The sequence below is a fragment of the Leptonychotes weddellii genome, chromosome 1, assembly GCF_054177405.1.
Source record: "Leptonychotes weddellii isolate Sample4059 chromosome 1, ASM5417740v2, whole genome shotgun sequence".
Classification (NCBI taxonomy): Eukaryota; Metazoa; Chordata; class Mammalia; order Carnivora; family Phocidae; genus Leptonychotes; species Leptonychotes weddellii.
The window spans coordinates 45,915,708-45,940,830 of NC_138369.1; the positions used below are offsets into that span (position 1 = coordinate 45,915,708).

Here is a 25,123-nt window from a genome sequence, read left to right on the forward strand (position 1 = left end):
TAGTGTTTCTAGAGTGTAATTCTTGTGTGGTTAAGGTCTCTCACCTCTTGGAAGCCTTGAAATAAGTGTATTGACTCTTGTTATTTATGTTGAAAGATATTAAAATGAGATTTGTAATCCAAATGGGCATTACTTTCTTCACATCTGGTTACTTGAAAAGTGGCCAGATGCAACAGTTCTTAATGCAAGACAGCCTAGGGCAAAACCTTTGCAATTCACACACTCCTTTGCAAAACAGCTGCCCTGTGTGAACCTTTCACATTAAGAAAAAAAGAAGAAAAGAAAAGCAAACAAAGAAAATTTGCTTCACCCCATTTAATTATAAATTTCCAATGAAAGTGTTCATAGGGGATTCCTATATTCAAGAGTGAACAACCATTAGAAGTGGAAGGCAAGGGTGCCTGGGTGGCTCAGTCGGTTAAGCGTCTGCCTTCGGCTCAGGTCATGATCCCGGAGTCCCGCGGGTTCCCTGCTCTGTGGGGAGTCTGCTTCTCCCTCTGACCCTCCCCCCTCTCATGTGCTCTCTCTCTCTCATTCTCTCTCTCTCTCTCTCTCAAATAAATAAAAATGAAAATCTTTAAAAAAAAAAAAAAAGTGGAAGGCAATGTGCAATGAACAGTGGCAGTCTTGACCTAGTTTCAGGGCCGGGACCAAAGACATCATGAAACTTCTTCTCCTCTCTTACATCTCCTCACTTTGCTGAAATTTTTTAAAAAGTAGGCTCCATGCCCAACATGGGGCTTGAATTCACGACCTCGAGATCAAGAGTGGCATGCTGAGCTGGCCAGGCTCCCCCACTCTGCTGAATTTTGAAGTGATTATATTCCTGGTTGCCTGTGACAGTCTGGGCTGATGCCTCTTCCTTGAGTGTCGTTTTTAATATTGCCCTCTTTCACTCTTGAAAGTGTCCCAGGTTGGGTAAAAAAGTATATGGTCATCTTATTTCATCCCTCAGAGACCCTAATCAGGAGGTGAGGTCTGGGAATGATGAGAACATATTAAAGGGGAAATGATATTGGGGCTGGGACAGTGCTGGAAACCAAAAGGCTACTGGTCAGAATTCTCAGTAAATAAGATGTGAGCTGAGCTGGAAAGTGATTTGTGAATGCATTCTGAGCATCATAAGATCCATCAGATTAATGCTGGCTGCTCATGGGGAGTAGTGCGGAGAGGCGGAGGACAAGAACCAGGTCAGGAGTTTGTGGTATCTTTTATGCAATACTAACGTTAAGCTTCCTGTCTGAGGTTTTCCATGTTGTGAGTCTCTCACCTCTTGATACTCTTTGAGGACTGGTGATGCTGATATCTAGCAGAAACACTTCACAGAATTAAAAAAAAAAAAAAGATGGAAGATAATAGTTCTTTAGAAAAATGAAAACATATTATTCTTGATAACCTTCCTCTTCTTTGAAAAGCTAGCTGAATGTCTCTGCCATTTACCTTAATAATCTACTCAGAAACTTAATTTTATTAACTATAAAAGACTTGCTTGATATTTTCTTTTAAAGTCCTCCAGATTTGATGGCTGTTTTTTTTTTAAATACTCAATTGTTGCAGAGAGTCTTTATTTTATTTAAAATAACTTTTTAAATTCTAAGAGTGGTAGCTACTATTGAAAAATACGCCAAAAAATATGAAGCAAAAAACAATCATTCATAATCCCATCACCCAGAAATAACTAACAATAGCATAGCTCCTTTCAGCCTTCTTACATGTATATATTTTTTAATGTGTGTTCAATGGAGCTCTTAAATTATAGCCATAAGAAAAATGCTTTTAGTGTTCTGGCAACAATAGGGAAATAATATCTTACATTTGCATAGAGCTTTAAAACATGTAAAGTTTTTTCAGGTAGTAAAATATTTAATCCTCATAATACCCCTGTAAGCAGGGTAGATGTCACTTTCCATTTTATATAGATGGAGAAATTGAAGCCCAGAAGTGCTCAGTGACTTGCCCAAAGACATTCGTAAGCAGTAGAGTCTTGATTAGAACCCTGTGCTCCTTCACAGCCCAAGACTCTTTATGTGCACAACTCAAAGAATTAATTATGCTAGAATTTTCAAGTACCAAAAACCGAATCCGAGCTAATTTTGAGAAACCGATTCTTAAGCTGGGCAAAGAAGGTAAGGAAGAGGAATGTTGTTTTGAATAATGGTCTTTAGGTTTGTACAGGGGCAGTATTCAAAGAAGAGTAAGCATCTTTCTTAGACCCTCTTCTGAAAGTAAAACAAGGGGGCTGAGTTTCCCACGGACATTTAAATTTGGAGTAGGATAATTTCCTGAAGGCCTTTGAAAAGACAGCGTATTATCTGTTTGGAATTAACAGTCAGTTAAATCTTGAACATCTAGTGCTGTAATACAAAAAATAAATGAAGTAAAAAGCATACCCTCTCATGTTTCCAAAGGACTTGACAATATACCTGGAGGAATAAAACAAATATCTATGAAACAACTTAGCTGTAAATTATGTGGTATTGACTCTACGTAAATGAATTATTAGGGGTTAGAAATAATAAATTGATGCACAAAGAGTATTTACTTTGTGCTAATCAAGAAAATATCCTTAAATGTTATAAATAAGATCAAGAAGCCAGAAACAAGTCCTGGTGGATGACAGAAAATAAGAAATACACATTCATTCACACATTAATGCATCCACTCCACATTTATTGAACATCTACCATATGCCACAGGTACATAGGAGTGACTAGATACATCCTTTTGAATAGAACTTAAGTTACATGTTAGGAAATAGTGAACAATAAAGGGGATGAGTAGGTAGATGTGCGGGTGGATTATAGCAATATTATTAACTTATGCAGAGGTTAGGTGTGATTCTAACTAGGGACAAGAGTTTATGATAGATGAGACCTAAACACTTGTAATTCATTGAATGGAAGAGCTAAAGGGAACTGTTAGAAGTCATCTACTCTACCTGCCTTTCCTTATTTTCACTTTAAAAAATTGGGAATTACGACCAGAGTCATTGTGACTTGCCTGAGTTTGCAAACAGAGTTAGTGGCAGAACTGAAGGTTGAACCCTGGTCTTCCACTTTCGAGTTATGTATACCATTCTGCCTCTTGACTCTTGAATTTAGCTAAAACATCTTTTCTTCTTCCCCATGCCAGCTATGTGAATACCAGATGTTAGATCCTCAGTTAAAGGTTTGGATTATAATCATTATTCAGTCATTGGTAGAAAAATATGGTTTAGAAAAAGAATCTGTTTCATGTCTCAATCTCAGTGAATATCTTATTTATAAAATGACTAAAGGCTCAATGAGATTAACAATATACAACTTGGAGAAAATGTTTTATAGCGATGGCAGGGAAGAGTCTGTATTTTAGACCTAGCTCGATCACTGACTAGCTGTATCATTTTGTAAGGTCATCCACTTCTTTTTTCATTATCTATAAAATGAGAGGGTAAGAAACACTTTTAAAGTCTGGTTCAATTATTTTATATAGCTACTTCTTATTAGTATTTGAGTAAAAGCGCAGACTTTTTTTTTTTTTAAGATTTTATTTATTTATTTGACAGAGACAGCGAGAGAGGGAACACAGCAGGGGGAGTGGGAGAGGGAGAAGCAGGCTTCCCACTGAGCAGGAAGCCCGATGCAGGGCTCGATCCCAGGACCCTGGGATCACGACCTGAGCCAAAGGCAGATGCTTAATGACTGAGCCACCCAGCACCCCAAGCACAGACTTCTTGTAAGGAAAAATGTCTTACGATTCTTAGCGTTCACATACTTTTTATTGTAACGTAACTTAAATATGTACAAAACTAGCTATAAATTTTTGATGCATATAGCTCTTACATACAACCAAAACAAATCAAATAACAAAATTCTTAACATTCAAATTAATAATTCAGAATGGAAATGACTGCTGTAACACCTGTTTTTGAGGTTCTAAACCCTGTGCTCTTCAGTGCCATATATCTGATTAAATTCTCCCTTAACTTTTCTCTGACTGAACTCTTCTGTGAAACAGTCCTCTTGACAATATTACTGGGCCTCATTTGGTTTTCACTGAACTCAAATGGATCATTTACATGTTAAAAGTCTACCTGTGTCCTTCTGTCATGAATCCTGGACAACTAAAGTAGTAATCCTGGGAACCATATTTGAGTTTATGAAATCATAAATACAAGCTGTGGCACTGAACCTGTGTGTATTTGGTTACAAAATCATCTAGATAATCCAGATAGCCAGATAATCTAAAATATAAATTATTTCAGTTTTTTATCATTAGAATGAAAGGAAAATTAAAAATATAGAATTAAATTTTTTTTTTCAAAAATTGGAAATAGTTTCATTGTCCATCAACTAAATGAATAGCCAAAATATGGTATACTCATATATGGCCTGACCTAGATTCTTCATCGGTAAAAAGGAACTCACTACTGATACATGCTACCACATGGATGAACCTCAAAAACAGTAATCCTAGGTGAAAAAAAGCCAGAGGGGTGCCTGACTGGCTTAGTCAGTAGAGCATTTAATTGACTCTTGATCTCAGGGTTGTTAGTTGAAGCCCCACATTGGGCATGGAGCCTACTTAATTTAAAAAAAAAAAAAATGAAAGCCAGACACAAGACCGTATATTGCATGATTACATTTATACAAAATGTCCAGTAAAAGCAAATCTATAAAGGCAGAAAAGTAGATTTGTGGTTGCCTGGGATTGGGGGTGGGGAACTTGGATTGATAGTAAATCAGCATGAAAGATCTTACTGGGTGATAAAAATGTTCTAAAACTGATTTATGATGATGGTTGCAAAACTTGGTAAATTTACCAGATTTCATTCAATTGTACACTTGAAATGAATTTTATGATATATAAAATATACCTCAGTAAAGTTGTTAATAAAGCTTTTTATAAAGTTTTTTTTTTTTAAGTAGGACTTCCTAGAAGTATATATCCATAGATATCCCTCCCCCATGGTAAGGAGACCTAATTGAAAAAAACACTATTTTAGTGGAACCAGAGAGAGCATCTAGTACTTAAGAGATCATGGATTCTATTCTAGCTTTGACTTTGGCATTAACTCTGTATTAAATCTTGGGCAAGGCCTCAGCAAGTCACTTAACCTCTCTCTGCCTTGGTTTCCCCATCTGCAAATGAAGAGGGAGTTAGATTATATGTTCTCTAAGACTTCCTGTAGATATGACAACCTCATCTTCACATTTCTGTTATCCTTTCTCAAGCTCCTATTTATTGTCCCCCCTCCCCAAATGTTCTTTTCAAAGCCCCTTTAATCAGCTTGGCATATTCCTTGTCTCATTAACTCTTGGTCAGTTAAACTTCCTGACCTTAAGGCATAGGTCTTTTGAGTACGCAGTTCCCAGAATGTTTATCTGAAATTTCCATGCTAGACTGAATGCCGCACCATTCATTAATCTCCCAGAGGCTCTGTTCTCATCCTCTATAACTCTTACGGGTGCTCTTCCATAGATCACAATACACTTCCCCTTCAGGCAGTACATGAAAGAAACAATGGACGATACAATGGAATCATCCTATAAAATGACACAGTATGAAAATCTGGCCCATTGTTTCCTTCTGCTGCCTAAGGAAGAAGTTGTACTCTTTGGATCCCCATCAAGATTCTGGCTTGTCCACCTCCTCGGATTCCCAAGTAACAATTAAGCAATCTGGCCTTCTCCCCACTTCTCATTTCAATGTGTAGGATCCTTGTCAACTTGCCCAGAATGACTTTAGGCATTTTGAGCTATTCATCTGACTGTGTGCAATAGATAAATAAAAACAAATTAGAAGGAGGACTGACTTTAAGACTCAGTTTTGTTTTTATTTCTATTGGAGTGTGTGTGCTCATTTTAGAACTGAAAAAGTTATTTCCTGTCTGTCTTCGGCTTCCTTTTGTGTTCAATAAGAAGTTTTTGGATGTTTAAAATGAAAAGTTTATTACAATGGGGTTTATGTTTGTAAATATAGAAACATAGCATCTTACTTCCTAGAGCTTAGTGTATCTGAAGAAAAGCAACGTTGGGGTATAAAGAACAAACTTGGTGGTTGGAATGTGGTTTAATTAGTCCATAAACCCGTCAGGAATCTTAGACTCTCTTCCTAAAGCTTTGCTGACACACGATATAATTTTGGAAGAACCAGTTAAGTTGTATTCTACGTATTCCCTATAATTTAGGAATAAACATTTGATAAAAACTGAAAGTCCCTGTTAATGGAAATTGTTAGGTAAAACTAAAGCATTAGTTATTTTATTAGGGGGTGATAAGTGGTTTTGTATATGCCATAAAAAGAAAAAGAACCAGTGGATGGATGTCCCGGTTGTAACTGTCAGGACCAAGGATAACAGAAAATTGAAGTTAAAATCAAAGTCTTTAGAAATGATTGAAAAAAGAGAAACTTAGGTATATAAATATTTTATGATAGGAACTTTCAATGAACAGAAGATACAGATATGCCCAACCAAGAAAGTTTGGTGTTGAAGATATCTACCTTTTAATGACAGAGAACAGATGAGATATTTATTCTTCCTTTGTAGTAGGAACTGTTTCAGGGTATCCACACAGTTATACTTCCCAAAAGAAAGCTCTGCCTCATCGGAAAAGGGCAGCTAACAAATGCAGAAGGGGGGGCGCCTGGGTGGCTCAGTCATTAAGCATCTGCCTTCGGTTCAGGTCATGATCCCAGGGTCCTGGGATTGAGCCCCGCATCGGGCTCCCTGCTCAGCAGGAGGCCTGCTTCTCCCTCTCCCACTCCCCCTGCTTGTGTTCTCTCTCTTGCTGTGTCTCTTTCTGTCAAATAAATAAAACTTTAAAAAAACAAATGCAGAAGGAGTGATAGAATTAGAAAAGCTTCATTTCATAAACTCATAGTATTGGTTCAGGAGAAGATCATTAAATGTGTTAAAATCTTTAAATGAGCAATTGGTAAAACTGAACATCCTTATATGCCAAAGTCACAGCACACAGATTACTTTCTAGTTGCAAGGAAAAAAAAGGAACCTTGCAATGGAAAGATCTGACTGTCATCATTCTAAATTAGTAGTTGATTTTAGCATCATCAATGGTCAGTCATATGCTGTGTCTCTGATGTAATCGAATAGGAAGTCTAGAACATTACCTGTGTTACATTCAAGTAAAAAATGTTTAACTTGAATTCATAGATCTTCAATATAACACCCAGTTTATAAGTAACACAGGGATAGAGAAGCAAGCTAAACGATACCACAAGAAAGCAACCAGACAAATCCAGAGGGTGAAACATTCTACATGATAACTGGCCTGATCTCTTCAACTGGTCAGTGGCCTTAAAATTAAGGAAAGTCTTTTAAAAAGACTTAAGGGACATATAACCAGATGCATTTCATCATCCTGGATTAGATTCAGGTTTGAAACAAACCAGCTGTAAAGGAACATTTTGGGTCAGCTGGGGAATTTTGAATATGGACGGATATTATTTGAAATGACTTGATATTAATTGACTTGAAGAAGCAGGTTGCCACTACTAAGTACCATATCTCGTTTTTATTTAAAAAATACAAATACTGTATGTATGTACTTAAGTACTGTATATACTTAGGATCATACATATGCTCAGAAAAAGAACCAGTGAGAGAAACACAGTTCAACATCGATGATCTCTGAGTAGTAGAAATAATTTAGTTTTTAAATTTTCAACAATGAACATAGACTGGTTCTGTAATAATAAGATTATTAAACAACAATATGCAGAAAAGCAACAGTGTAGTTTGTCCTTTAAGGAAAATAAATATGTTTCCTTTGAGGAAAGAAGGTACAAAGACTAGAAAACACTTTCTTATCTTTCAAAAACATCTGGTAATAGTTTGTGGCTGTAAAACTTTGCCTATTTGTCTTTAGTCGGTGTGGTATAGAGTCAAACAGACCTGGCTTTGAATTCAAACTCTGTCGATTACAAGCATTTTTACTTTTGGCAAGTCACCTTATTTCTCTAAACCTCTTTTCTCATCTAAAAGAATAATTGTGAGAACTAAAGACAATTGAAATAAATCAGTTGCCTGGAAGAGAAGAGGCTCCCAAAATTATAATTTTATGAATTCTTATCAAAAATTTAAATCTTACACATGAAAAATTGATTAATAAAGTAATAAAAAGCAGTCATCAACTGACATTACTATTGCTTTTATTCTTTTAAATGAAGTTTTTATTTTGGGATAATTTTAGATTTACAAAGAAGTTGAAGAGGTATTAATATAACCCTCACCCAATTTCTCCTTTTGTTAACATTTTATATTACCTGCTATTGCTTTTAAACATGTTCCATGAACATAAATATGTTTCATGAAGAAATGGTATACAAGTAGAGTATGGAATCTTCAAAAACAAGTATGAATTTTATAAGTTCACTTAGTAGTAGACCATTTTATTCATGATAGCATTTACAGAGTTGATAGAAAATAAAGTATAACTTTATAAATAGAAAATAAAGTAAAACTTTATGACCCAAACCCATTACCAGGTTCCATATTGAGGCCCTATTCGGCACTTGCTATTATTTTCTTGTTTTGCTTTGAATAACCTCCCAGTGGCATTGTGAATTTCAAATGAGGTTAAAAACACCATGCAGCTCTAATGTACTTTTTAAAAAAATTACAGTATTATTACCGCAAAGTGGAAGATTTCAAATAGTAATTTTATTATTTTATTTTCATAAGAACAAAGAACTATGTCAGTAGAAAAGACAACTGTTTCTACCCGAAGAACTTCAGAATGCTAGGATGACTCTTAAAGAATATATGAATGAGGCAAAAGGACATTTGTCAGCAAAATGAATTCCTGAATTGATTGCTCAAATATTACTGGATTTTATTTACCAAGTTGTTATTGAGTACTTACTTTGTAGAAAGCAAAGTCTCTAAACTCTGTGATGAACTATGGCATTCTCATTGGTGATTCATGCACATTAAGTGAATCATATCATAGTACAAATGCTTTCATGCTGATAGACTTCTAACATAATTGTTGGCATTAAGGGTAATGGATCGGAACAATTTATTTGAACATTTTATTGCATCATTTTCATGACAGAGCACAGTTTGGTGCTTTGGACTGGGAATGAAGAAACCTGATGTTTAGTTCAAACTCTGCTCCTAATTATCTCGATAATACCTTGGGCAAATCATTTCATTTTTCTGGAACTCATTTTCCTTATGTGAAAAATTAAAAGAGTTTGAATATATTAATCTCCCCAGTATTAAGTTTTATAAGCCTGTGATCTCAGTAATCCATATATTTCCTTTGGTACAGTTGCAGAACTGGTAAATTGTTTATTTTACATAAACTGAACTTGTGTATAGCACTGTGGCTCTGAGCTTGCTTTAGGATGTTTGTGGAATTCTAGTGTGATTCACCAGGGATAAGGTATGTTACCTAGGGAATCTCCATATAACTGATCTTGAAAAATTAATTGTTAAAACCTGAACGTGAAGAAGATATGTTTTAGAGGTTTAGGATTTTACACAATTTAAATCTGGGTCAGTTGATCATACAACCCATTGTATCTTATGCCTGAAACCACATTACTGGAGAACTTCAGATATTATAGGCAAAGACAACTTAAACATAGTTTAGGTGAGATGTCGTTGGTTCAAAGGTACGGTAATTTGAAAAGTGTTTAGTTGATCCCTAGAAAGTAGTTATAGACAGGTTAGGCTCTTTTTCAGATATTACTGGCAAGTTAACTTTTGAAAGGGGAGAAGAAAAGGAAATTTTCAGTTGGTGTTTCTTTAAATCAAAATGGTATATTAGTTTGAAATATTAATCCTGTATAGAAAATGTTACTTTTTGAAAATCTGAACCAAATTATTGTTTTTGATTAAAGAAGAATGGACTTCGCCTTTAAAAACAAAAAAACAAAACACAGATGTTCTCAACAGCAACCTTCCTTTGTCTCTTTCCATGGGAGTACCAGGCTTGCTGTGATGGTCGCAGTGGAATTTACATCTTAAGATACAGGATTATTTGTTCCTCTGTTAGGCTTGTGTCCCATTGGAACATCATTTCTTCCATGTTGTGTCCCCTGTGACTATGAAGAAACCCTGAATTGATGCAACCACAGCTAGAAGCTAGAGTTCTGAGCCAACTTGAATTGGAGTAGGAAAAGGCAGCAGTTCTGGGTAGGGGGAGCAGTGAGCCAGGTAGCCATTCTGCTTGTTCGCGATTATCCTGGTGTCCTTTGGAGTACCACAGGGAAATGTCTTGTTGGAACAAGAAGATAAGTGATGTTGTTGTCAGTTCATTAGGTCTCTAAACTCTTCCTTGAATGATCCGTGTGAGACAGACGTGCAAGCAGCTGTTCTTTCATGATTCTCAACATCAACAAAAATAATAAACATGTTCTGTGCCAACTAGAGACACTGCTAGGCTCTAGAGATACAAAGAAGTGTTCAATCTTGTTCTCCTGAGGAGCTCCTAACCTTTAGGGGCCAGCATAAGTATTCATAGTGCCTGAAGCATTAAATGAAGCAGCTTTTAAAATGGGGTTACAACAAAAGAAAAAAATACTATACACACTATTTTATACCAATACTAACATAGCTTATTTTACATAAAAGAAAAAGGAAGCAATTAAAGCAGTTTTAAAAATTCAGTTTTACTCTAGAGGATAAAATCCAGATTTAACCTACAGCCAAAAAAAGCAAGATTTTAATTAGCTTTCAAGAGTAACACAACACAAAAAGTATTTAATATTCTATTTTATGGATATATTTGATATAAATTATTCTAAACACTGAATAATGCTTTTATTTTTTATTTTTTTAAATTTTTTTTAAAGATTTTATTTATTTATTTGACAGAGAGAGACACAGCAAGAGAGGGAACACAAGCAGGGGGAGAGGGAGAGGGAGAAGCAGGCTTCCTGGTGAGCAGGGAGCCCGATGCGGGGCTCGATCCCAGGACCCTGGGATCATGACCCGAGCCGAAGGCAGACGCTTAACGACTGAGCCACCCAGGTGCCCCCGAATAATGTTTTTAAAAACCCTTTACATATATAATACTATGATTTTATTAACTATGGATTTTTAGACATGCACAGCTGTTATTAGTCCAGTTGCCTTCTTGTAAGTGTACTAAAATTTGGGGAGTTTTTTGGCTGAGTAATATTCAGATTCTTTTGGCTAAAGACAGGAATCATAAATAATACTGAAAACAAAATATTGAAGCATAGCCTTCTCAAATACCAAATTACATTTTTGTCCTAGTGTCATAAACTAGGACAGAATTAAGTTTTTCAGCCTCCTCACTATATGGCCATTCCTAATTATCTTCATTCTTTCTCTTGCTGTTCGTGTCTACTCTACCCACAATCACATCCATACCCCATATGTCTCCAGAGTCCAAGAGGAGATGACCTTCTATATCACACAGATCCCTGCATCCCTTAATAGAAGAAGCTGAGTTAGCTTTTGTGCAAGTGCATTAGGAAGGTGGTCTTCTACCATTCCTCTTCACTCTGCTGAATTAGCAAGGACTAGCCTTCAAAGGGGGTTCTCCATGGGATGGAAAGCCATAGACTTCTTTGTAGAGGTACCCTTCAGATGCAAAGTACTGATATGCAATTGGTGTGCAAAACACCTAGATATGGTCTACAGCTCCAACATCTTACATTATAGTCCCATTTACCAGCATGCTCTTTTATGCATCTTATTGTAATATTCTTTAGATTTTGATATTATGAAGAGTAGGACACTGGGGAATCTTAAGGCGTTGAAGATAGAAATAGTCACATGCATGTCAAAACTCTCATAAATTTTCTGTTGATCATATACTGTCCATTGATAGGAATGACTTCATTTAAGCAAATGTATTATTTCTTATATCAGTGCATGCTAATTGACCTTCAAAGTTAAATGAGCTGAAAGATCACTCTTTCAGGTATATTTGGATAATTTTGGTGAATATAGTTAAATATAAACTTACTGAGGATAGGAACTTTGGATTATTAATGGATTTATCTCCTATATCTAGAATAATATCTGGCACTCAGAAGGTGTTTGGTAAATATTTGAGGAATACCTGGATGGATCACTGTAAAATAAAATAAGTCTTTTCAATATCTCAGGGCAAAGCACATTCCTAATTAGATATAAATTGGCATTGGCTCCGTTTATTTTTGTCCATTTTAATATCCACATGAACAAGTTATTTCTCAAGTGACCTGGTGTTATACTGTGATACAAAATATTAAAATACTGTTACTGGGGTGCCGGGTAGCTCAGTCAGTTGAGCATTGGACTCTTGGTTTCAGCTCAGGTCATATTCTCGGGGTCCTGGGATTGAGCTCTGTGCGGCTCCACACTCAGCGGGGAGTCTGCTTGAGATTCTCTCCTTCTCCCTCTGCCCCTTCCCCCGCTCACACTCTTTCTCTCTCTCAAATAAATCAATAAATCTTAAAAAAATAAATATTGTTACTAACATTAAAAATATGATTAAAATCCACATTGTATGAGTATTTTGTTAGTAACTTGGAATGTTTTCTATATTGCTTGATATGCTGTCAAGAGTTTAGGCAACACTTACTGAGCCTACAATCCACACGTTGATAAAAATTGTTGATAAAAATTATAACTTTTGTTTATTGACTATTTTTGAAATCCACAAGATAAGAATACATCCATCTTGTTCATTAAGCTAACACCTAACTCAAGACCTGCCAATATATTCTGATTTTTTGCCAACAAACATTTGTTGAACAAATAAATGAGTGAAATACAGTGAATAGGACAGGTTGTTGCTCTCAAACAATACCGTCCAAGAGGAGTAGATGCCATTAGATTCAGATGTTAGAGAATAATTAGCTGTTAGAAATAATTCTGTATTTGAATAGCTAAAGCACAGTGTGAGTGAGAACTGTTAGGGGGTTGGACAACAGTAGACAGACAAGTTGAATGGTGTCTGAGGGGGGAAAAAAGAGAATAGAAGTAATAGTAGGTAAAGAATCCAGAAATTAGTCCCTTTGATGGTAGTTGGAAAGAACGGATCTGTGTATTGCCCAAATAGCAGAAGAGACCACTGTCCAACTGGAGGACCAGCTTAATGCTTTTGGCCTCAGAAACTAAACTGATCTCCCCAGATAGAATTATGTAGCCTGAATGACCTACATTATCATTGAAGAAATGTAGGAATAAGGGAGAAAAAGGCATTGAGAAGCTCCCCACACCAACTCCATATCTATGGGTATTGAAAAATGAATGACAGTTATTGACTGATACTCTGTGAAAGAGTTAACATATTTTCCCCTTAACTCATTCTATACTCTGTCCCTGTGGTGACTGATTTATTAAAAGAGGTAATTTAGACACTTTTAAGAAGTTGGGGAAGGCCAATAGTAGGCTGGCTGGGGAATTAGATACCTAAAAACCTAGATTCTAGTTCCACGTCACTACCTACCTGTTTAACCTGGAGAGTGTACTTGTCATTTGGGGGCCTTGTTTTCTCATCTTATTAACAGAGTGTTAGACTTTTATAGAGTTTCACTCTAAAATTGTATCCTTCTGCCCGTTTTGTCCTTCTTATACTCTGGCATAATCTTAACATTTTAATAAACTTGTTCATTTTTTTTAAAGTTGGGGAGACATTGGAACCTGAAAGCAAGAATGGGGAGAGGATAGGGAATTGAGGGAGAAACTGCCATTTCATAGGAAGAAAGCTAAAATTTGCCTTCCAGACTCAAGCACATCTTGGGACATTGAGGAAGAGTATCTGTAAGCAGAATGGGCTTAAATTTTTGTTCTGTTTTATTAACAAGAAGGAAATTGTCCTTGACTTCTAGAATTGATTTTGATCTATCATTATATTCAATCAAAAATCGTAGACTAATCACACTTTTAACTATTATCATTGTGTCTGTAATACAAGGAAATTTCCCAGCATTGAGAGGGAAATTTCCCAGCATTGAGAGAAACTCCTTTATTGACGGTTCAAGTTGAATATAGACAAAACTAGTTCTACACACCTATAATTTCCTCAGTCATTTGGACTGTCAAGAAGCTTGCTTTTACTTGAACTACCTGAGTAAAAGCTTTTTGGTTTTTTTAAGGCTTTTAAGCAATACAAATGCCCAACTCTCCACTTTATTCTGGGCTGTTGAGACCCAAGTATGCATTTTCCCCACCAAGCTGTTGCTCCATGATTACCAGGGAAACTTTGACTCGTCGCCTTGCAGGATGACCAGTTACTCAATGTAGATGAAACTGATAGATACTTAGGCCACTTGGGGGAACATTGGGATAAGTCTAAGGGAATTATTGCCATCTGATCATCACCCTGTGTGGGGGTATCTTGATTAAATCCACAAGTCAGGGTGCCTGGGTGGCTCAGTTGGTTAAGCGACTGCCTTCGGCTCAGGTCATGATCCCAGAGTCCCTGGATCGAGTCCCGCATCGGGCTCCCTGCTCGGCAGGGAGTCTGCTTCTCCCTCTGACCCTCCCCCCTCTCATGTGCTTGCTCTCTCTCATTCTCTCTCTCAAATAAATAAATAAAATCTTTAAAAAAAAAAATCCACAAGTCACTGCAATTCTATCACACCACTTATAGGACAAGTGGAGACCAGCTTCCACACTGAAGTTTGGCACTGCTTGTGTTTCTTCTTGCCAGAAAGGGCAAAGGACTTGAGCAAGAAGCCAGCTTTTTCCTGATTACAAAACTGACCACAGTTCCTCGCCAACCTATCAGTGTGAGTCTGTCTTTTTTTTTTTCTGCTAATGCATTATTCTTCTCAGAGAGAACTCCACTTTTTCTATTATGACATGGCATTTATCATTTAAACATCAGCTACGTTCAGACCTTGGTGCAGCATTACTGCCTCTGCTAGTGATGGATAAACTTAATCATCGAGTTTTTAAAAAGCAAACCCTGATAGAGCAAATCTAAACTGTATCTCTCAACCAGTTAATCTTATAGAATTTGTCTGTATCATTTTAGCCTTTGTCAAGGGATGGGACAAATGCCTCAGAAAATAACATTTCAGTAGCATGCCAATGCCGAATTTTAAAATACAAGTACATGTTTGAATTAAGTAGTTTTCTTCAGATAATATGATTAGAGATTGCGCCAGGAACAGGCAGCTAGAAAAAACTTTGTCCAAGTAAGTTTATCTGGTATTTCATAACCCAGAGATGTAAAGTCTCCCATTTAAGAAGCAATCGAAAACTGAATGATCTCTTTGCTCTGATAGCTCTAAATACTGTACAACTCATGCCCCTCACAAGACACAGAACATGTGGGTCACTGGCGAGACAGTGTGGCAATGTTTTCCTTGTAATGTACCAAGTCTTGCCAAAGCAGTGAGCAACATTATGACACAACATTTGTCACAGCTGGCTCTCCAGCAGGACAGTGCCAGCCAATTCAGGCCTGGTCCTTTGTGGATTTATTCCCACCTCTCTGAAATATTTGGAAACTGATGTCTTAACTCATTGGTCGTGTTCACAAGTTCTACTACTGCAAGTCCTTTTCTTTTAATGGATTGGTCTTTTGCAAGAAATAGACAAAATATCAGTGTGAATTACAGCAAATCCCTCTTCCATGCTGTTATGGGTGAAACTCTGGGAGATTCTCTTATTGACCCAGAAAGCGATTCCTTTGCTGATACACTGTCTGCAAGCACTTCACAAGGTAAAGTCAATTCCAGATATGGCTATTGGGTTACTTTGGGCATTTATGAAATGGTAAAATTGCTCTTGTAGTTTGTTTTCCAAGTTATATTCTAATATGAGATGTATATACTCCGGTACTTTTAATGCCTAGTTTGCTGTGTTAGTGTTCACTTACAAGCATCAGAACTTTGAAAAAGAAACCTAAACTAATCCATATTTATCTCTGTGCATGGCTCCCATTTCCTGAATTGTAAGCATTAAGGGTATATTTATATATTTTTAAATCCTATTCATTTTTATTTCCTGGGTTTATATGTGTTTCCCAAATATACTTAAGGTCTTTTTAGAATACCCGAGGGGTCCCTTTTTCCCATTTTATAGTCTTATGTGGTACATATCTCTCAGGCAGTTTTTATCCCCCCTACAGCATTTTTATTCCTCTTAAAGCTCTCTCAGCGTGTTTAGTTCTACTTTGAAATCTAGATATTTGTACATTTTATCTCTCCCAAAGAATTGTATGCTTCCAGAGTGTAGGACCAACTTAATAATCTATATTTCTTAGGATACCTGGCATGGTGCCTCATGCATTGTCAAATAGATTGTGGGGACTTGGAGAATGTCTATTCCAAGCATTTCATTTTACACATAAAGAAAACAATGTCCCTAAATGCCTATTGCATGCTAAGTAACTGATTAGCTATTACTTGTACTCAGATCTATAAGATTCAAGCAGATACCTCATTTTTCAAAATTCCTTTCTTGGCCATTGCAAAATGTAAATTCTTCATTTCTACAGCTCCTTCTGCTGGAGTTTCTTAGCACAGCTTCTTCTGTTTTGTACTGCTTCATATTTATTTCTGTATTTCTATTTTTTTTCTCATAGATACCACATAAAAATAGATTGTGTTAACTAGTGTGATTTGTGTTTTATAATGTAAGTGCTAAAGCATTACAGTTAAGTCGCTTCATTGTTGAAATTAATGGCTTTGCATTTTAATGTTTCAGTTTTTCTGGAAGCCTGAAGTTGGAACATATTATTCACAGATTTTTTTGTTAAAACACTAGGCTGTTTAAAAATTAAGGAAAAATATTTCCTGAAATACTATTTCATTCTACTATGATGATTTGATTCAGTATATATATATATGTGTCATCTGAGCCTCTTAAATAGGAGTTTGGTTTCATTATATTATATAAAAATCTGTTATTCTATTTTTCTAAAAGCCATAAAAACTATTGCTATCTTTCTCCAGTTACTAATTTAGCCTACATCAGGGCAGAATGTCCTAGTTACACTGTGAAATAGTTCTTGAGTCAAAATTTGGTAATTTTGTCTGTTTGCAAAGAATATGTCCAGAATGTAGTGCAACAAATATTTTAGGTTAACTGAGGAAAAATACCGTTTATGGTAAGAGATAGTTATGTGATCAAGTTAGTTTTCATTCTGTACTAATCTCTATATGTTTATGCCTTGAATTTGCCCGGGGTTTAATTATTTTGAGTGTCAAATCCCCTCCAAAAGACTAACTCAGTACTTTTCTTCTTAATTAGCATGGTACAGAATAGAATTATTAGCAATTAAGAAATTACATATTGTACAAATAATTTAACTTTTGTTTATATGGTGTCTGATTACTTCTTATTCAAAAGTGTTGTTTTTTTGTTAAAAATATTATTCCTAAAGGCCAAAAACCTATGGTTGTTAACTTCAATTGCATTTTGTAGATACCCACTGTTTACTGCACCCTTGCCAAAACAGACAGACAAACAAACTTGAAATTGGACATATAATCATCATTAGCTATTTGAGGCCATCAGAGATGAAACACTGTAGAGTTTAGGTATTTGGCTTTAATACGATAATCAATTTAGGTGTTCCTTCTTCCTTACTATAGGCAAGGTGAGCTTGGGGGTTGTTGCAAGTAGCTGGTTGCTACTTTGAAGAAAAAGTGGTTGTTGAGTGTGAATGATCCAGATGTCCAAGCTATATTGGTCATATTCATGAGATTCAAAAATGTATCTAGCCACTATGCCCAAAGAGAACTTCTGCACTTTTTCCTGGGCTCCATTATCATTGTGACCCCCCCCTTTATCTTATTTCCCTATTTTCATCATGAGCTCCTTAAGTAACCCCAAGTAACCCCATGCTGGCTCTGAAACCATTTCTACTAGTAAAAATTGGCAAGATTGAAGGGAAGCTTCCACAAACTCAAGCTGAATATGCCTCCTGCTTTTAGTGCCAGACTTAGTCCTATGTGAATTCTATAATTTTAAAGTGTTGCACCAGAGCATTGAAAGATGATGACATGTTTGTCCTTTGGAGCTGATTGAGCAATGGAAATATGCCTTGGAGACATGATAAATGCTGCAATAGACAATCCTTTGAAACGAGCGCCTCTCCTGAGATAGGAGTGAGTGATTGATTGCCAGCCATTTTTATTGAGGGATACTTAAACTGTGTCTTTGTGACTCCAGGCAACTATATATTTGGAAGCATTTAAATAATTGACCAAAGTTTTCACCTTTCTAGAGGTTTTAAGGGACCCAGGTAGTATCAGGGAATGTAACTACCAGTCTTGTCTTGGCCATGTACATTTTGTGTGAATTTGAGTAAGTCATTTATCCTCTCTCCCCTCTGTTTCCACATATAGCAACAGACATATAGGACTATTGCAAGGATTAAATGACACAATATTTGCGAAAGCACATCTGAAGTCCTATAGAGAGTTTATTGTTTTGGTCTTCTAGTATTAATCACTTATGGATGGAAGAGAAGACATAATGATATCCTAAATTGGAAGCATTTTAGAGAATATGTGGGGGGAAACTGCAGAATTCTTTGTGCATCAAAATAAGTGGCAGTTTTTGAGTGAGATGAGGCTTCTCCATGATCTCCCATGAATGTTTTGATAAGGATATAATCATACTTAGAGAAAGCAACTTTCTGTCTGATTTTTTTTTTAATGGGGCAGTTACCTCCCACTTTCATTAATGTTTGTTTCAGAAAAGATTGGATTTCCAAAAGCTGAAATCATTCTTTGGCCCTAAATGAAAGCAGTGATTACACGTCTTCTTCTCCGAGACATTGAAAAACTATCATAGATTATAATATTCTTTATGATGAAGATTTAGGTAATTGACACAGCTCAATTTCATAACCTCACATTAGTAATAATTCAGGGCCTTTTTCTAGAATTTTACTATTGCCCATATTAATTTTTTTAGTATGGCTCTATTTTATCATTTATTTCTCTGATTTAACTGTTCATATCTCTTTTCTGACCACCAGGTCCTGGTAGATTTGGTAGATTTCCAGACTCAGAATGTCCTTGCTGTGTTTCCAAAAACTATCGTTTCTCTTGTACTTCCCAATTATGAATTATAGGAAACACCAGAAACAAATGTCATGTATATTAGATGCTTACAAGAAAACACAGCATTTAAAAAATTCTTATATTTATTTTCCCCCAGCATCCCTAAGGAATACAACTTGTCTTGAAAGCTGTCTGACAGCAATTATCCATTTAAACTGTTCATTGCAGTGTAAAACATAGGTCATTAAATGGAAAACAATTTTTATAGCTCTGATAGTTTGTCATAGATTACTATCTTTGTCAATATTCTCACCTATAACTTGAATGAGGTAACCCTTAGGAAATTCTAAAATCATCATAACTCCTTATAAAGCATATAGTCTTTGCATCAGAGGAAATCTGAGCAGAATAAATGTCTTCACTGTATTAGATCAACAGAACTGACATGGGTTCTGTTATTTTGGCTTCTTTTGGACACCCTTAAATTAGGCATAAGAAAGTTGTCCAGTAAATGCCTCATGTCCATCTACTAGTGTTGAATATTTGCAAAAATATATGTGATAGTGAATGAATCAGACTCATTTAGATGGAACTAAGTTTCTGTAAACCTCTACTAGATCACCTTTTTTTGTAGATACAGTTTTGCACCTGTAACTAATTTAGAGACACGGGAATTACATATGCATCTGATAGCAACTGCCGTCCAACTCCAATAACCTCAGAATTAAGATCGTGTGGTTATTTGAGTACACAGTTTTTTAGACCCATGTAATTTTTATCAGGTAAGAGATTTGCCAACACAAGATTGAAGTTCCCACAAGTGGTGAATGGTTTGCATTATAAAGTAAATTTAAAACAGTCAACTGTCAATTACCTACAGGTAGACCAGCCCTAATGACCTCCCACTGGGATTCTTAACTGACTGAGCTACTCAGGCGCCCCACCCACTGGGATTCTTGTGCAGCGTTTTAGCTGACTTTCTAAATGAGAACCTTGCAGTCCTCCAGCCTAATCTGCCAGATATGTGGTCCTCAAAGCCTGTCAGACTTCTAATATGTACTGAGCACCTACTACGTACAATAGTGCACCATAGTGAATGTTGTGATGTCTAAACACCCCTCCCTAGCTTTCAGAGCTCTGTATAATCTGTTTCCGCTTTGTGTATTTTATTTCCCTCCACACCCCAGAGAATGATCTGCCTTCTTCTACTTGGACTAATCACATTGTCCCAAGAATAAGCTGGACTCACTCATGCCTCTAAGCCTACCATGTCCTGGAATGCCTTTCCTAATTCTGCCACCTTTTCAAATCCCCCCTATCCTTCAACGTCAGGTTCAAGTAACCACCATGACACTAGACCTCCTCTTAATACATTACTGTTAATTGTTCCTCTAAACTGAAAATATGTTCAGAATATATCTCCTCTCCCCACTCCACTACCAGCACCCTCATCCAAGCCACTGTCTCTTCCTGGATTGCTATCCCACTCTTTGACGGGTTGTCCTGCCTCTGCCCTCACCTCCGAGCTGCTTAGTCTCAGCCCATGATGCAGAGGGATCACGTTAAAATGTAAGCCAGATCTGTCACTCCACTCACAACCCTACGGCAGCTCCTCACTTCACTTAGGATGGAAGCCCAGTCTGCCCCAGCCCCCCACCCCACTCCCATCTACCTATCTTTCCTTTCCTCAGTCGGCTCCAGACACACTGGCCTCCTTGCCATTCCTCCCACATTCCAGACATGCTCCTGCCTTAGTGCATTTGCTCTAGTTCTTGCTCCTTCCTTGAACCCTCATCCTCTGACATCTTCTTGTCAGCTCCTTCTAATCTTGGCTCAGATCTCACTTCTAATAAGGACTGCCTCTACCCTGCTGTTGTTGAATTATCTGTCCTCCCCACTGCCCTTTCCCTCCTCCTGCTCCATAGTTTTATTTCTAAATTATTCATCATCTCCTTACATACTGTACTATTTATTCATCTATTGTATTTATTGTCCACTTTCTCACACTAGCATATTAACACCATAAAGGCAGGGGTCTTTGTCTAGTTTGCTCACTCACTGGTATATCCCACATGCCTCGAACGTGTTTGGTAAATGGCCAGTGTATTAATACTTGTTAAAATGAAAGAATAATATCCTCTCTTCTGTGTTGGTCTGTATCACACTATTTAGCCCTTAATTGGAGACTGCCTGATGTTATTTTCTGTTTTATATATTCCCCTAATCCAAATTATAGTTGTTGAGGATAAGACCCATGTTTTATTCTCTTCTTTATTCCACAAGTATCTAACATATAAGAGGTATCTAATAAGTTCTTATTGTTGACTTATTAATACCAATCTGACCTGCTGCTGTACCTCGCCAGCTCCTGAGGTCAAGCTCTAGAATATGTTCAGTAAGTAAAAACAAAAGTTTAGTGTACATGCTAACATATTCTAAAACCCATGCTGATATAAACAAACCAACAACATTATATATGTTAAAAACCAGGTACAAATCTATTTTGAATTACCGATTGTACAGTTAGTTGCATCATATTCCTCCATTGGTTTGAATTATCATTAGTTGAATATTATTTGAACATTAACTTGAATATCACAGTTTGTGAATTATCCAAATGCCTGGCTTCTTTTGCAAGTCTGCCTACCTTTTGATACTTCCAGTATTCATTTGAAATTTTAGGAGACTTATTTGCTGGCAGTGCTAAGGAAAGCAAGCTATTTGATTAAGTAACCAATATCCAATATGTGAAGCACTTAGCACAGTGCCTGATATGTGATAGCTGTCCAACAAATGTTAGTTTTGTCCTCTCACCCCTAAAACAGAAGTTACAACTTTGGGATAATATAGATTTTCATTATCCATGCTATCAAAAGTTTTCTATTACTATAGTTAAGTAAGTCAGACTTACTTCTTACTTGCTTACAATCTTTTCCTTAGCATTTTTCCCCAGAATATTTAGATGTTATCTGATAGATACGTATTATTAGTCACAGTTCCAGAAGAAAGAAACCCAGGTTCAATTTCTTGTTTTGGCAAAGAGCCAATGGCAAAACTCAGGAATGGAACAGCAGTTCTAATATTCGTCACAGGTTCTAGACACCTGAGCACCATGGCTCACCTTACTTTGTTGAATTAAGTTCCTTCTTTTGGAAAAAGTAAAACATTCATTACTTGGCATTACCAGTTGAATATTTTTAATGTAAGATTGTTGGATATTACTTTACTGTTGTCTTACACTTTCCCGAAAACCCTGACTTTAGTTTAGTTTTAAAAATTTAGACCTATTATATAGACCATCTGGACAAGTTTGCTTAATTGACTAAAATATAATGCTGAAAAGAACCAAATGTGTCAGTTTGATATAAGTATGGCCAGATTTACAGAGAAATCTCTGCCATTTTCAAAGAAACCTCCTTGCCACTGATATAACCACATCTCTAGCCAATTACAAGATACAAACAATTGACCCAAACAGATGACCCAATTGGCCAAGAAATTGATCCAATTTGCAAGCATATGTCCTAACACAAAATTTAATCATTTTGATGTCCTGTTCATTTAGGCCTAAGGTAACTCAGGTAATATAAGGGTCATGCTGGATAGTAGAGACAAATATCTATTCTTTGGAATAGCTTTATCAATAATAATCCAAATCCTAATCATTCCACAGGGTCCTCAGAATTCAAAACTCAGCTCTACCATGTAGTTATCCTGGATTATTTCAGAACATGTTGGTCTTTTTCTCCTCTACATTTCTAGAGCACTTACTGTCTCTCTCACTAGTTTGGTCTCTATACTGCCTTCTATTATTAAACATCTTTCACCTTGGTAAGCTTCTCAAGGTCAAGAACTACATTATAATGTATTTCTTGTGAGGCCTGAAAAACACCTTGCACATAGAGTATTAGGTAATTGATTATCTTGATTTGAGATGGTTTGGGTTTCATATTACTGATCAAGCATGTACTGAGATTAAGATATTGAGAAAGGAAAATACCAAAGAAAAGTAAAACAAAGAGAGGTTTTGGGAAGAGAAATACTGTAGTAAAATATGATAACTCTTCTAAGACAAAAAGTTGATGAAACTGATTGTTGATACAAAGAAGAGTTAAATAATTACCGTAAAATTGGTAGCTTGGATTTAAGCCACAGATTTCATTTCATTTAAATGGAATGTTTCAAAAGACAACTCAACTGATCCAAACGTCGCAAACATAGGAGTCCTAATGTAGGCATTAGTATTTGGGAAAAGATTTCCTGCATTTAAAAAAAAATATAGGGTTCTTGTAAAGCAGAATAGGCCTTACATATAAGCCAAGCATATCTAAAGCAAAAACATAACTTTTAATACTCCTTAAGGTAAAATGTGCACCTTTTGAATTTTTTCCTTCCCAGTTTACACTGACTTGAGGACCTTAATTGAAGATGTATTTAGCCTTTATTATACAATGAAGCCAGTTAGAAAAATAGGTAGTTTATTGAGACTGATTTTAATACCATTTTGTAACTTCTGAATAGAAAAATTCTTAAATACACTAAAAATTTCATAACAATTTTTATAACACAAATAAGAGTTTTTGTTGGCTTATGTGATTGGTCTGCATGTTTCCTTCTATCAACTCCCATTCCCAGGACCCATCTCTCCTGTTTAAGTTTTTTATCAGAGTATAAAATACATAGAGAAAAGTATGTAAATCATTTTCACAAAAGAGCAAATGTGTAATTTGCACACAGATAAGGAAACAGAACAATACCAGCCCTCTGGAAGCCCTCTGAGTGTTCTAATTTCTAACCCATGGATTAGTTTGCCTGTTTGGGGATTTTATATGAATAGAATTATACATTGTTTACTCTTTTGTGTCTGGATTCTTTTGCTCAGTATTTGTTTCTTAATCACATTACTGAGTATAATTGTACTTCATTCTTATTACTGTATTTCATTTTGTGAATGTATCACAATATATCTATCCTGTTGATGGGCATTCAGGTATTTTTCATTATTGCAAATAGTACAACTAGGAACATTCTCGTATAGGTCTTTCAGTGAACAAGGATACACATTTCTGTTAGACGTATATATGGGCCATAGGGTGTGTTCAGCTTTAAGAGGACCCTACCAGACAGTTTTGAACATGGCTTTACCATTTACACCAAGCAGTGTCTGAGTGTTCCACTTGGTCCACATCTTTACTGGTACTTGACATTTTCTTTTTCATTTTAGCCATGCTAGTGGGTTTATGGTGGTATCACATTGTAATTTTTATTTCTCTTTCTCTGATAACTAAAACATTAAGCACTTTAAAAAAATATTTATTACCCTTTTGGCTATTCATTTTTGTGAAGTGCTTGTTCAAGTCTTTTGCCCATTTTTATATTGGGTACTTTAGATATGAGTTCTAAAGCATACTTTGTCAAAAATAAATAAATAAAAATAAAGCATACTTTGTCAAATGTATATATTGCAGATATCTTTTCCCACACTGTGTGTTGCTTTTTCATTTACTTAATAATCAGTTTTAATCTTAAATATTGTCCAGGTTATCTAATCAGTGCTTTTTATGAAGCATTTTATGAAGAAATCTTTGCCTACTCCAAGGTTGATGAAGTGTTATCCTAATTTTTATTTTGAAAACTCTTTTGTTTCATATTTCATATTTAGATCTTCAATCCACATGGAACTGATTTTTGTGTATGTTTCAAGGTAGAGGTTGATTCACTTTTTTCCATATGGATGATATATAGTTGACCTACTTCATTTATTGACAGGGTGACCCTTTCCCCACTACACTGCAGCGACATTTTGGTCATAAACCAGGTGACCATATTCTTGTGGGATTAATTCTGGACTTGCTCTCCTGTTGCACTGATCTGTTTTTCTCTTTGCACTAATTGATGTATTGCCTTAATTACTGTAGTTTTATAATTGGGTTTAATATCTGGTAGTAAATTCCTCTAGTGCTGTTCTTCTCTTCAAGATTGCCTTGGCTATTCTTGGCTCTTGAATTTCCATATAAATTTTAGACTGAGCATATCACTTTCCACACAAAAATGCTAGTATTTTGACTGGAATTTTCCTGAATCTATAGATAAATATGGAGAGAATTGACAGTTTATATTGAGTATTCCAGTTCATGAACACAGTATATCCCTTCATTTATTTAAATACTTTTTTTAAATAATA

General features: G+C 36.0%; 1 protein-coding gene across 8 annotated transcripts in view; it reads left to right on the forward strand.

The window, feature by feature from the left end:
- PPARG (peroxisome proliferator activated receptor gamma) overlaps window positions 1-25,123 on the forward strand; it is a 123,305-nt gene that overhangs the window by 39,548 nt on the left and 58,634 nt on the right. For 2 of the 8 annotated variants that reach the window (XM_081822525.1, XM_081822531.1), the window contains exon 1: window positions 14,710-15,644. The exons of 5 other annotated variants lie outside the window; for them this stretch is intronic. In XM_081822525.1, the coding sequence (XP_081678651.1) occupies window positions 15,491-15,644 (154 nt within the window). In that variant the 5' untranslated portion in view covers window positions 14,710-15,490. One more of the 8 variants, XM_081822542.1, reaches the window with a different exon arrangement.